This window comes from Panthera pardus, unplaced genomic scaffold (genome assembly GCF_024362965.1).
Source record: "Panthera pardus isolate Hobbes unplaced genomic scaffold, ASM2436296v1 HiC_scaffold_17, whole genome shotgun sequence".
NCBI lineage: Eukaryota > Metazoa > Chordata > Mammalia > Carnivora > Felidae > Panthera > Panthera pardus.
The window spans coordinates 150,448,235-150,460,863 of record NW_026526732.1 but is presented as its reverse complement, the minus strand read 5'-3'; the positions used below and the strand labels follow the sequence as shown (position 1 = coordinate 150,460,863).

Sequence of the window (12,629 nt, the reverse complement as noted above, 5' to 3'; positions counted from 1 at the left end):
CCAGGAAGGAGGAGAGAAAGAGATGCGCGCAGGCGCAGTACTGTCTAAAGCCGGACACAATTAAAGCGTTGGGGGATGTCTCCGCGCCCTGGCGGCTCCTCCCAACTCCGGGAACCCGGGAAAATTTGTGAACTAATCAGAAAAAGCGGAAGGCGGGAGATCAGGGACACTCCCAGCACGCCGCCCAATGGAGGGGAAGAGGACAAATGAGCTGGCCAATCAGGAGTGGCATGGGGGGCGGGTTCGCTCGGCGCGGAGTTCAGGCCCGGGAATTCCGAAGGCTAGGCGGGTGCTGCCCGCGCGCGAAGACCGCGCCCCTCTCGACCCCGGCTTCCTCGCTGTCAAACAGCGGCAGTAGCGCCAGCTCCGGGCCCCAGCCGGAGGGGTCCGGGGTCGCCGCACAGTCTGGCACTGCCTGGAGAGGAGACTACTTGGAGACTGCACCGCGGTAGATCGGAAACTGGGCTGGGCAGGGGAGGGAAAAGGCTGGATTTGCCTTGCATGATCTCGGGAAGCTCTTTCCCTTGTTTTTATCCCAGCCGGAGAAGCTGGGAAGCCGCCAGGGTTTAGGTCTGCTTTGTTAGAGAACGTAGGGACCCTTTTCACTGCCTTTTGGGGGACGACAGTGGATTCACTTCCCACTGGGGTTCAAGATAACCAGGTAGAGCGAGGCATTGGCCTGAAGAGCGAGGTGCGGGCGAGCAGAAGGGTTACTCTCTTTGGATAAGTCTGACAGGAAAAAGCTTCTTTTCTCCAAAGAACACTGAGGTGACAAGTTAGTATTGTACAGAAGCAGGAATCCCTATACACACATCTACAGTTTGCATTTTTCTGGAAGTTGCCTAATGTATTGTTGCCTTGCACAGATTGAGTCTCCCCGAATATTCTGTGGCCTGAAGATCCGGTTCAACTAAAGTGCCATAGGACGTGTTCGTTTTTGCGTTGCACTGGGACCTTCCCTGAAATTTTCAGTTGCAAAACTGCTTGCCAGACAATTTTGTTTGCATCGCATGCCTAGGCTCTTTGCACTCTGAATTTGCACTATGCCGGTCTGGGTTCTCTTCTGAGTTTTGCCACAGACCCCTGAAAACTCAGGCCTGTGCTCAGAGTTGCACAAAGCACAGCTCAAATTTGCATCAGACAGAAAGTAAGCCATCAGCCCAGAACTTAGGCCACCGTGCATGGCTCAGGAGTGGGAAAGGTGATGGACTCCTGAAGTGGAAGAGGTGGTGCAGGGGGGGGCACCGCCCATGCTGCCCTGCTTCCAGCTGCTGCGCATAGGGGGCGGCAGGGGTGGTGATCTCTACACCTTCCACCCCCCTAGCGGGGCTGGCTGCACCTATCGCTTGGGTTGTAGGGCCGATCTGTGTGATGTGGCCCTGCAGCCCCAGCAGGAGCCTGGCCTCATCTCTGGAGTCCATGCGGAGCTGCACGCAGAGCGCCGGGGTGATGATTGGAAGGTCAGCCTGGAAGACCACAGCAGCCAAGGTGAGCAGTGAGCGGGCAGTCTTGCTCCTGGGCAGTTGCAGTTCTGGGCTGGAATGATTAAGGGGCTCCACAGTGATCCTGCCTGCCTCCCAAACTCCCTATCAGGTTGGATGGACAGTTGTAGTCCAGACCTGTGTCTTCCCACTAAAGGTGTGCAATGTCAGAATCTCTCTGCAGTGTTGGCCCTCAATGGTCCCTGACTAGCTGGAACCATCCAAACAGGGGCTGGGTAGATCCAGGGCCTGGGCCATCATTAGGGAAGTACCACAGTGGAAATGTTCTGGGACCATTGGGGGCCAAGCTCAGACTTGACTCAGTTTCTAAATTGGCTGAGACACCTTGTTCTTGTCTTAAGGCAGTTATGACATGTTGAATTATGTTTTAGTGAGCAGAGCATATGTCTTACTCCCTGACTTGCAGGCAATTGCATGCAGTCAGCCTCAAGAGGCCTGGGTTTTGCCACTGTCCCCTGGTGAAAACTCAGGCCTGTCACTTTACCTCTCTGGGTCTCAGTTTCCTCCTAGGTAAAATGTAAGGCTTTGTAAGTAAGGTCTGTTGTAGGAGTGTTACGGAGATTAGATAACTGTAGTAGCCAACATTTACTTAGTGCTTACTGTATGAGCCAGGCACTATTCAGGTGCGTTAAATATAGGTGAGCACTAATATCATCCCCATTTTACAGACAAGGAAAATGAGGCGTAAAGAGGTTAACTTGTCCAGGTAACATAGCTGGGAAGGGTGGAGCCAAGATCTCAACCCAGATAGTCTGAGGTATGCCAATAACTATTTTTGTGTTGGAGCTGGGGTGACAGTATGTCTGAGAATGGGACTCCAGTGGGACCTCAGCAGAGTGAAGGAAGGAGTCCATTTCCTCCATGTGCCCTGCGAGAGGGCATAAGTAAAATAAACTTGTCCTCCTCTCACAAGGAGCTTAATATCTGATGTCACCTGCTGAGGGACTTCAAATGTGAGAATTTGATGACAGATGTCATGTTCTCCCTCATGTTCCCCAAAAAACCAAAGGAGGCCAGATTTCTCCAGTCCTGACTCTGGTCATTTCTGTTTTTGTCATTCTCTGTATCTGTCTGGTGCCCTCCATCAACAGGGACTTTGGTCAATAATATCCGACTCCCAAGGGGTCACAGACTGGAGTTGAGTGATGGGGACCTTGTGACCTTTGGCCCTGAAGGGTCCCCAGGAACCAGCCCTTCGGAGTTCTACTTCATGTTTCAGCAAGTCCGAGTCAAACCTCAAGATTTTGCAGCCATTACCATCCCGCGGTCCAGTGGCGAAGAGGGAACCAGAGCTTGTTTCCGGCCTATGCTGCCCCCACAGGGGGCCCCACAGCGCCCTCTCAGCACCCTTTCCCCTGCCCCGAAAGCCACACTGATCCTCAATTCCATTGGCAGTCTTAGCAAGCTCAGGCCCCAGCCCCTCACCTTCTCCCGGACTGGGAGTGGGCAACAGAGCGTGCCTGTTCCCACTCCCCCTAGAGAGGTGGGGGCCACCCCTTCTGCCCCACCCCCAAGAAATCGGAGGAAATCGGCTCATCGAGTGTTGGCAGAGTTGGATGATGAGGGAGAGATGCCCGAGGGCTCTCCATCGGTCTTTATAGAGCCCAGGAAGAAGCTCTGTGTCGAGACACCCCCACGGACACCTGGTGGGTAAGTGGAGAGATCTTTCTCAATTTGTAAACTCCCTTTGGTTCCTTTTTAGACCCCCAGGCTGGGAGGTGGCCCTCTGCTCTGGGCATAGGATTGGGGATGGGGATGGGAGGTGAACAGAGATGAGACAGATGTTGAACAGCAGGACCTGAGTCAGCTCTACTATTCAAGTTCACTGTTAGTGTAAATTCATTGTGATCATCCAGGGGCAAGTTCTAGGCTTCTACAGGTTTCCAGTGACCCTGGCTTTTGTGTCACTTTGTTCAGAAATCGACGTGGACGTCCTCGGAAGCACCCAGTGAACACGCCCAGGGCTCCCCCAGCAGTTGGGGGCGGAGAGCCCTGTGCAGCCCCTTGTTGCTGCCTGCCTGAAGAAGAAACAGTTGCCTGGGTTCAGTGTGATGGTTGTGATGTCTGGTTCCATGTGGCCTGTGTTGGCTGCAGCATCCAGGCTGCTAGGGAGGCTGACTTCCGGTGCCCAGAGTGTCGTGTAGGCATCCAGACATAAGGCCCACCAACAAGGCACCAAGACGACAGAGAGCTGGTACCTCCAGGCCTTGGGTGGACACAGTGGGGCACCAATGGGTCTTAAAAAATGTCCCCTTCTTTCCTTGCCTCCCCAGGAGGGAATAACTATAGGGGAAGTGCCCATTGCTATGGATATGGAGCCAAGGCCTGAAGCTGGCCCTCATGGCCAAGGGGACAGAAGAGATGGTTTCCTGCCAAAGATCTTTGTTGCCTCTGAGAAGTTGCCAGCAAGCTGGAAATTCCATTACAAGCTATAGGTTCTTGTTGTCATAGGCACTAGAATGTCTGTGGTCAGAGTACCCATCAGTTGCAGATGCCATGCCTGAGAAGATAAAAGCCTCAGACTTGGAATGAGTGAATGCTTAATGTTTTGGGATGGCATTATAAGGCATTCTGGGAAAACCTAGGGCACAGCCCCAAAACTTTCACATTGTGGGTAAACCATTGCCACTGACCATGATCATTACCTGGCTTTTCAGAGCTTTGCTTCTATTTCCAAATAAAGAATTAGCTTCATTCACTCTTAGATACCTATTCTTTTTGCAGGTCTGATACTCCTTGCTTTCCAGTTCTTGAGAATGATATGGTCTGAAAAACTAATTCAGACTCTTAGAAGAGAGATGAGTAGATAAAGCAGAGAAATATGAACCTGCTCACTTGATATGGAATGGGCTGGAGGTGGGAGACTAGAGAAAAAGTAATTAAGGTTTTTAGATTAAAGGAAAACAGATCCACTGCCATTAAAATAGGTGGATGGTTTGGTCAAGTTCATGATGGCAGAACCTTTACAAGTTTCACAAGTATGACCATGGAAAAGAGAAAACCTGGTACACCAGCTTGAGTGGATGCTGACCTGATCCAGTGTAGATCAGCTTAACCCACGTATAGTATAATAAACAGATTCCCTTTCATGAGCCTTACACCAAGCCAAGATACTGTCAAAATGGGGTTTCTGTAGCTCTTATTAGGAAAAGTCCCATCTTGACCTATTGCAATCTTTTATGTCCATTCCTTTCTATCCCTTAGATTTACCAACCCAAGGGTTTTTTTTTTTGTTTTTGTTTTAACATGAAGGAAACAGCTCCAAGCAAGGGCCCCAATTACCCCAATTAAGTAATGGCAGAGCCAGGACAAAAACATGGGATTTGGGGAGTCACTCATGGACAAAGTAGGCCAAAATCTTAAGTGGAAACCAAATGGACTTTGGTATCAACAAAGCACATGATGGAGTTTTTACTTGGGACAATATACAGAAAGAAAGTATTTAAAGATAATTCCTTGGTGTAACGCCACTAAGGATACTTCCAGAGTAGAAAGTGGGGAAAGCAAAAAAAAAAAAAAAAAAAAGTCAGCTCCTAATAGGGAATGGGCTATAAAAATAAGGTATTCCACTCAAATTTCCCCAGGACTCCAAGTCACAGGCTCTCAAGAACTAGTTCATACCTATAGGGACTTTCTACAAATAAATGGATTCCAGTACTGGCTTTCCCACAGATACTGTGTGACTGAGCAGTTTAAATGGAACCTTGGTTTCAGGGTCATTGGGGTCGGAGAGCTAATACCTAACTATTGGGTATCCCCAGCTCCTCTTCTAATCAAAGGAGGACAAACCAAAGACAAAAGTATCCACCTACTGTGTCCCAGGCTTCTTTATTTAAGAAAGTGATGAGTGATGTGGGGATTAAAAACAAGAGCATCCTTGAACTTCACCTTCCCTCTAACCAGTACCCCCCCAAACTCCCTGCCCCCACACCCTTTGTGTTCCCAAATCCTTTCTTAGTGAAATGAAGAACTTAATCCCAAAGCCCTGGTACAAACCCCAGGTTCTCTTTCCCTAGCTCTCCCCCTTCCTCTGGCCCCCATTCCTGGGAAGGGTTGGCACCTCAGTTTGAATGCATGGGAGAGCCCAGAGTGGTAACAGACACAGAGGGAAAGGCTTCACCCTCAGGGAAAGGGACTGAGGAGTACAGTGTAGTGAAGTGAGGGCTTCCATAGCCTGGGGTACCAAAATGGGGCCCTGGTGCCAGAGGAAAGGATACTGGTGCCCCTGAGAAAGGGGACCCAGCAGCCTCAAAATCCTCTCGTTGCGAATAGTCACTGCTTGATCGTTTGCCCTTCTGGCGACGATTGCAGAACCACACTCGGACCACCTGGGATGAAAGATACAAGGTAGAGTGACAATCAATCATGAACTCCAGGAGGTGGGGCTAGCTTTGCTTAGTCATTTGGCCCAAAGCCAACAGATCTAGAGTGGTTTGAAGACAAGAGCCAGAGCCAGGGAAAGGGAGATGGTGACTGGGGAGGAGATGGACCACATAAGGACTGGGCACTCACATCCTTCTCCAGCCCGAGCTGCTGGGCAATGTGGCTGATCTGCTGCAGGGTGGGTTTCGGGCACTGCAGGAACATGTTCTCCAGGTTGCCTCTCACTCGGTTCTCGATACTTGTTCGCTTTCTCTTTCGGGCCTGCACAAGTGTCTCTGCTTTGCATATCTGGTGAGGTGGAGAGAGAGTGACAAGGGAGGAAGATGGAATGGCAGACTTTGAGCCTGCAGAGCACCAGGAAGTCAGTGACTCAAGAGCAAATTGCTAAGGGGGCAGTGCCTGGACAGGTCACCTGTAGCAGATGGTATGGAGAGAATCCTGGAAGGGTGGGTTTAGACGGATGACTCTGGACCTCCTTCCAGAACTGAGGAATTCCACTCCATCCCACTGAGGACCATTGCCCCAGGAAGGAGAGCTGGAAGCCATGGGTGGAAGCACTGAAAACCAGGATAAGGCTCAGCAGACCCCTGAGCATCCCTGCCCCCCTCACCTCCTGCAGATTTTCGTTGTTGTCAGCTTCCTCCACCCACTTCTGCAGCAGGGGTCGCAGCTTACACATGTTCTTGAAACTGAGCTGCAAAGCCTCAAAACGGCAGATGGTTGTTTGGCTGAACACCTTCCCTGGGGAAGCCAGTGGAAAGAGAAGCAAGGTGAGGCAGAAGGCAGTACCTGTGTGACCCCAAGACCCAGGGCCTCCCCACCTTTTCCTGCCTTCCCGAGATCCCACACCAGGGTCACACTTCTTCCCAGAGGAAAATCAAGGTCCAGGTACTTTTTCCCCCTTCCTCTCTACCCTCTTCATGTGTGGGGATAGAGTCCGCTCCTGAAATACCCTTCCTTTGCTTCCCTGGTAGGAAGAAAAGCCCCAAGTTCAGGCATGTTCTTCCAGGGGAGATGTGGTCCCTGTGTTCTGTGTCAGGACAGGCTGAGGGAGACCCACCAAAGAGAACCCCCAGGGTGAGCCCCACATCGGCCTGAGTATATCCCAGGGTGATCCTCTTCTGCTTCAGGAGTTTGGCAAATTGTTCCAGGTCTTTCTGCAGAGCTTTGATGTCCTGGGACTGCATTCATAAAGGAAGAGGACATGTAAGAACATAAACACACCAGTTGTCGATCCCCCTTCCCACCTGGGCCCCAAGAACCTGGCTATAGCCCCAAGGAATGGTCTGTGGGAGTATCTGCATCCAGACTGCCCACCAAATATCTAGAAATAGCCTATCTACGAACATCATTCACCCCAGAAGGTAACACATCGGGTAGATGCAGAGCACCATTCCTGCATAGATGGAAAGGCAGGCCCTGGCCTCCATGAGAATGAATACCTGTCAGGTTATATGAAGGGAGCTGCTGCCTCTTAGCTCATTTCATTCCCACAAAAGCTTTTTGACCCAATTATTATGCCAGTTTGAGGCAGTTGAGACTGGAAAAGTAAAGGGCACATGTCTCTAATTCTCAATATGCTCTCCCCCAGCCTCCTCCCAGGGTATGACATGGCATGCACCTACACACACACACTACAGAAAAGGTGTCAAAAAAGGTATGAATTAAGTGACGGGTAGACTTGGTGCTCATTTTAAAAAATCTGATTATCCCTTATTTTTACTGTATCTTTTTGTGACATACAGGGATTCTCATTGATTAATTCAATAGATTTACTGCACACTTTCTATTAACCAAAGGCTACCCAAACTAGACAAAAAGCCTCAGGGGGCTTCCATTGTAACATGGAGACACAAATAAGTATTCAGCATGTTACTATGGTAGAAGCACCATGGAAAAAATGCAGCAGGGTGAAGGATTAGAGTACAGCAGGGTGGGAGACTATGAGGATGGTGACAGTTTTAAATAAGAGAAAATGATGCTTGAGCAAAGGGAAAGATCCCAGTGGAAAGGCCCTGCAGTGGCAAGGCCTGTGTGGCTGGAGCAGGGTGAAAGATGCAAGAAAGAGAAGAGGGGAGGAGCTCACAAAGTCAAAGGGATGAGCAGGGCAGATCTTGTGGATGCTGCAGTCAGCGAGTGAAACGGAGAGCTGCTGAATGGATTTGTAGAGTAAAATATCTGATTTTAAAATGTTCACTTCAGGGGCGCCTGGGTGGCTCAGTTGGTTGAGCGTCCGACTTCGGCTCAGGTCATGATCTCATGGTCCGTGAGTTCGAGCCCCGCGTCGGGCTCTGTACTCAGCTCAGAGCCTGGAGCCTGCTTCAGATTCTGTGTCTCCCTCTCTCTCTGACCCTCCCCCATTCATGCTCTGTCTCTCTCTGTCTCAAAAATAAATAAACATTAAAAAAAATAAAAAAAAAAATAAAATGTTCACTTCAGGAGTGCCTGGGTGGCTCAATCTGTTTAGCGTCAGATTCTTTAGTTTGGCTCAGGTCATGATCTCACGGTTGGTGGACTGAGCACCTCATCGGGCTCTGCATGGACAGTGTGGAGCCTGCTTGGGATTCTCTCTTCCTTTCTCCCTGCTCCTCCCCTGGTCATGCACGCACACTCTCTCTTTCTCTCAAAGAAATATTTAAAAAAATAAACAACAAAAAAAAATTTTTACTCCAGAGGCACCCGGGTGGCTCAGTCAGTTAAGCATCTGACTCTTGGTTTTGACTCAGTTTGTGATCCCAGGATTCGTGAGATCTTTGCTGACAGCACGGAGCCTGCTTGGGATTCTCTCTGAACCACCACCCCTGCCCCACCCCTGTGCTCATAGTCTCTCTCTCAAAATATATAAATAAAACTTAAAGGAAATAAAAAAGATAAAATGCTCACTTCAGTTGACATGTTGACAACATACTAAGGAGGAAATGAGGGTATGACTTGTAACAACCGCAGTAACCCCCACACAGATGGTGGTGGCTGGGACCAGGGGGTAGTGATTGCTTCAGGGTGTATTTCCAAGGTGAAGATAGCTGTGCTTTGAAAAGATGGGATGTAGAATGTGAAAGGAATGAGAATGACCGGTTGGGGCCTTGAGCTACTGGGTGATGGATGGGGTGAAGCATTTCATGGAGCCATCCCAGCAGGAGACACAAAATGTGGTAGTCCTCTCCACAGGCATTTGAGCTTGAGAGTGGATGAGAGGAAGGAAAGGTAGATAGAGCAGAGGGTGATGGACTGAGCCCTGGGGCACTCCAATGAAGGCAAGTGGCCAAGAGGGCTAAACCTTTGTGCAGTCCTAGAAACTTTGAGGGAAGCATTCCAAGGCTGATCAATCACATATTCAAATAGGCTAACTTCCATTCCCAACTTCTGCTCAGTCCCTGCTTCAGACCTATAAATGTTCTCAGCTTCCCATAATAGCTTTTCCAAATCCTACTTTGAGGATTGAAATAAAGTAACCCCAATTCAGACCTTAGCTTCATCATTTAGTAGTTAAGACCCGTGAAATAGGCTAATAATACCTCCCTGGGAGATTTTGTGGTGGTTTAATGAGATAATGATGTAGAAACTGAGCACACAGCCAGGCACTTAGGAAATGGACCACAATTGGCAGCCATTATTATTCAAGGCTCAGCAGTCACCTCCTACAAAGTCGAGGGCCACTCGGTCGGCTGACCCGCTCACACCTCCTTTGGTGAGGTCTAAAGGCTTAGTACTTGATCTCTAATTGCTTACACTTGTCTCTTGGGAGGACTGGAAGATACATCCTTACTAGTCCTTAGCAGGGCTGGACCCAGAAGTCTTTCAATCCCTCAGCAGACCCTAAATTTGGGCGATGGCCTGGAGGACTTCTTCCACCAAGGGGGTGCCAGGGTGTGCACTTTGCATAATGGTGACTCACTGGCCCCGAGGCAGAGGTCAAGGGAAGACAAGCCCTAAACTTGACGGGAGGTAAACCCAACCCCACACGTCCACACACACAGCACAAACAGGAGCTTCTATCAGAAATCAGTCACACCCTAGACTTTCAGGAACAATAACCCTGGGATAAGCACTGTTTTTGCCCTCAGGCCACACTTAACCCTAAGGCCAAGATCCTGAGTCTCGTAAGGATCAAATTTTCAAGAAGGGCTAAGGGTGGGAGAAGGGACTCAAACCCCAAGCTGGGCCTAGTGCTGGGCTGGTAATAAATGAGTGATCGGACCCTGGTCAGGCCAGGCCTAGGATGTGGAAAGGTGCTACTTGACAAGGGCCGGGCGGGAAGCAAGGCCAGCCTGGGGCAGCTTCCGACTCCCTGGGGCTGCCCTGCCCTCACCTGCCCCTTCTCTCTGAATTCTGGCTTCTGGTTCCCACCGTGCCCTTGCTCTCAGGCCACACAGCCCTCTTTGCCTGGGGCATCGCCTCTGCCTGCTGCCCTCTTGGGTTCCAGGCCTAGGCAGCCACCACCCCCTCCCTGGCCGCCCCCTGCCAGCCCAGCCACCCCCTCTGGCCCTGTTTCAGCTCACTCGCCTCCTCGGTGTTTTGCTCCAGCTTCTCCTTGTCCGGCTTCACAGCCCCAGGTGGGGCAGCGCAGGGCTCAGGGGAGGCCCCCTCGGAGTTGCTCTCCACCCCGGCTCCCCTTTCGCCCTCTGGCTGAGAGGTCTCCAGGCCGCCTTGGGGCACCAGCCCCACTCCAACCTGAGGCCCACAGTACGTCATCCCCCCGCAGAACTCATACGGCGGGGGGCACGGGGGAATCCCCCACACCTCAGCGCCCGGCCCAACCCCCGGCCCGATTCCTGACCCGCCGGGAGGGCCTTGGAAGCTCAGCCAGGTCCGAGGGTCAACCCAGCCGGGCTCCGGCCCTCCCGGCGCATCGCCTCCACCGCCTGGCGGGGGCGAGAAGGCCAAGTCGGAAGCCAGGTGTCCCGCCATGGGGAACGGAGGCGCCCCAAGCCGGGGGCCTGGAAAAATGAGGGCTCTCCGAGGCACTGCTCAACACCTCTCTCCCTCCCCAATCCCACCCACTAGCCTTGACCTCTGGCCCCGCCCCCTGGATGGGTGGAGGTGAGGGCGGTGGGGGTGGGAGAAACTGAGGCGAAGGGTGTTTGCCTGATGGTGGCGGTGGTCTGTGGCGGGGGTAGGAAAGCTAGGGAGCTCCAGCTAGGCGCCTCTCAAGGCCCCAGACCCTTGATGCAGGCCCCTCATTCGGACCTTCACTTCCAACCCGCAACAGGCTGCCTGCCCCCTCTGGGGCTCTGCACACCTCAGAACTGTCTGGGTGACTTGGACACTTCCTCTCGGTTCTTCAGGAGCCCAGGTGCTTGACCCCTCTTCAGAGACACTGACGCCCTCTCCTCCCTGGTGCACAGCCATCCTCTCAGCTCCTCAAACATTTTTGAGTGTGTATGTGCCTAGGACTGCCATAACTACCCCTCCATTCCTTAATATCCACCCCCTGCGGTCCTCCCTCTTGCCCAATTCCCCCAGGGGGAATTGACATCCCCATCCGGATTACTGGCCAGGTTCAGTCACTCCAAAGCCACAAATGCCCTGTACCTATCTGCCAAGCCTGCTGAATTTCACCCCGTCTCCAACGGCAGACTGACAGACAAGGCCTCCCTTCCAGAGCCCCCTTACCTACTAGACCCAGGGATTGACCCCCTACTTCCCTTTCTAAGGGCCAGACTCTGGACTGACTGGGCCCACGTTCTCTAACCTTTGTCCAGACGGAGGGATCAGACACATACACCCCAGAGGCCCCCCACTGTGGGGCCCCTCATCAGCCTCCTTGGCACCCCCCCCCCCATCAGAGACCCGAATATCTGGCCCCATTGTTGGCTGTTCTTCCTCCTCCCCCTCCCCAGCCCAGGCCTCCAGCCCCAGGCCTTGGGTGGGGAAAGCCAAAGGAGAGAGCTGGGGAGAAAAAAATATCCGACTTCAGGTTCAAAGAAGCTTGGAAGGGACTGGGGGAAGGGGGCAGGACAATGGCCTTGGCTGGACAATCCCAGTCCCCAGAGGGGGCAGCTCTAGCCCTAAACAAGTGCTCAACCCTTGAATGGGCCTGGATGGCTCCCCTGGGGACAGCTTCCTGCTCCCCAACCCCCAGCCCCAATCCCCCACACAGAATCCCCCTCAGAGCAGCTAAAAAGAACTCCAGCAACACCATCCCCCTGCAATCCCCTCAAAGCCTGAGCCTCAGACAGGACCCCCCGCTGGGACCTAGGTATCCTGCTCCCCTTCCTCTGGAGGACTCAGGCGTCCAGCCTTGTCATCCACCCCTCCCCCAGACCCCCAGGCCAAGGGATCCGCTTTGTTTAGTGGGGCTGGTGGAAAGATGCCGAAGAGGTGGAAAGCGATTTGGGGAGGGGGTACAGGAAGCCAGCCCTAAGCTCTCCCCCCAGGGTCTATTTTTCTGGACTTCCCTGACTGTCCTCAGGGCTCACACTGCTGGCCTGGTGCTTGATTCTGTTTGCAAAAGAATAAACCTCAAGGATCCTCAAACTTGCCCTAAGTGGAGGCACTCGGGTAAATTGGGGGACTGGATCAGTTATCCGCAGCTTGTAAGGTCGGAATCCTGAGCCTAGGGACACTGACACTGACCCCTGCCAACTTTAAGGCATCTCTTCAGCTCGCCCCTGTCTGTGGTTGTTTGCTGGGGTCAGTGGCTCAATGTCTGCCTTCTGAGGGGCTGGGTGTCCTAGTGGGGGCCCTTCTACCTGTAGCCAGCTGTCTTTACCTTGGTATCAGTGAGTTTTTTGTGCCTGTTTT

General features: G+C 52.2%; 3 protein-coding genes across 4 annotated transcripts in view; 1 reads left to right on the top strand and 2 right to left on the bottom strand.

Moving 5' to 3' along the window:
- LOC109249533 (class I histocompatibility antigen, Gogo-B*0101 alpha chain-like) overlaps positions 1-12,629 on the bottom strand; it is a 283,631-nt gene that overhangs the window by 175,940 nt on the left and 95,062 nt on the right. The gene's annotated exons all lie outside the window — the stretch shown is intronic.
- TCF19 (transcription factor 19) lies at positions 145-4,200 on the top strand. 2 transcript variants are annotated; one of them, XM_019420004.2, is made up of 4 exons: positions 145-448; positions 867-1,488; positions 2,594-3,152; positions 3,420-4,200. In XM_019420004.2, the coding sequence occupies exons 2-4, from the start codon at positions 1,251-1,253 to the stop codon at positions 3,658-3,660; spliced, it is 1,038 nt and encodes a 345-aa protein (XP_019275549.1). In that variant the 5' UTR covers positions 145-448; positions 867-1,250; the 3' UTR covers positions 3,661-4,200. The 2 variants fall into 2 exon arrangements, with proteins under 2 accessions (XP_019275549.1, XP_053761259.1); XM_053905284.1 differs by having other exon boundaries at positions 145-1,488.
- Positions 5,327-10,793, bottom strand: POU5F1 (POU class 5 homeobox 1). The gene is made up of 5 exons (XM_019419775.2): positions 10,389-10,793; positions 6,946-7,066; positions 6,496-6,626; positions 6,015-6,173; positions 5,327-5,830 (listed from the first exon to the last, which is right to left on the bottom strand). The coding sequence occupies exons 1-5, from the start codon at positions 10,791-10,793 to the stop codon at positions 5,564-5,566; spliced, it is 1,083 nt and encodes a 360-aa protein (XP_019275320.1). The 3' UTR covers positions 5,327-5,563.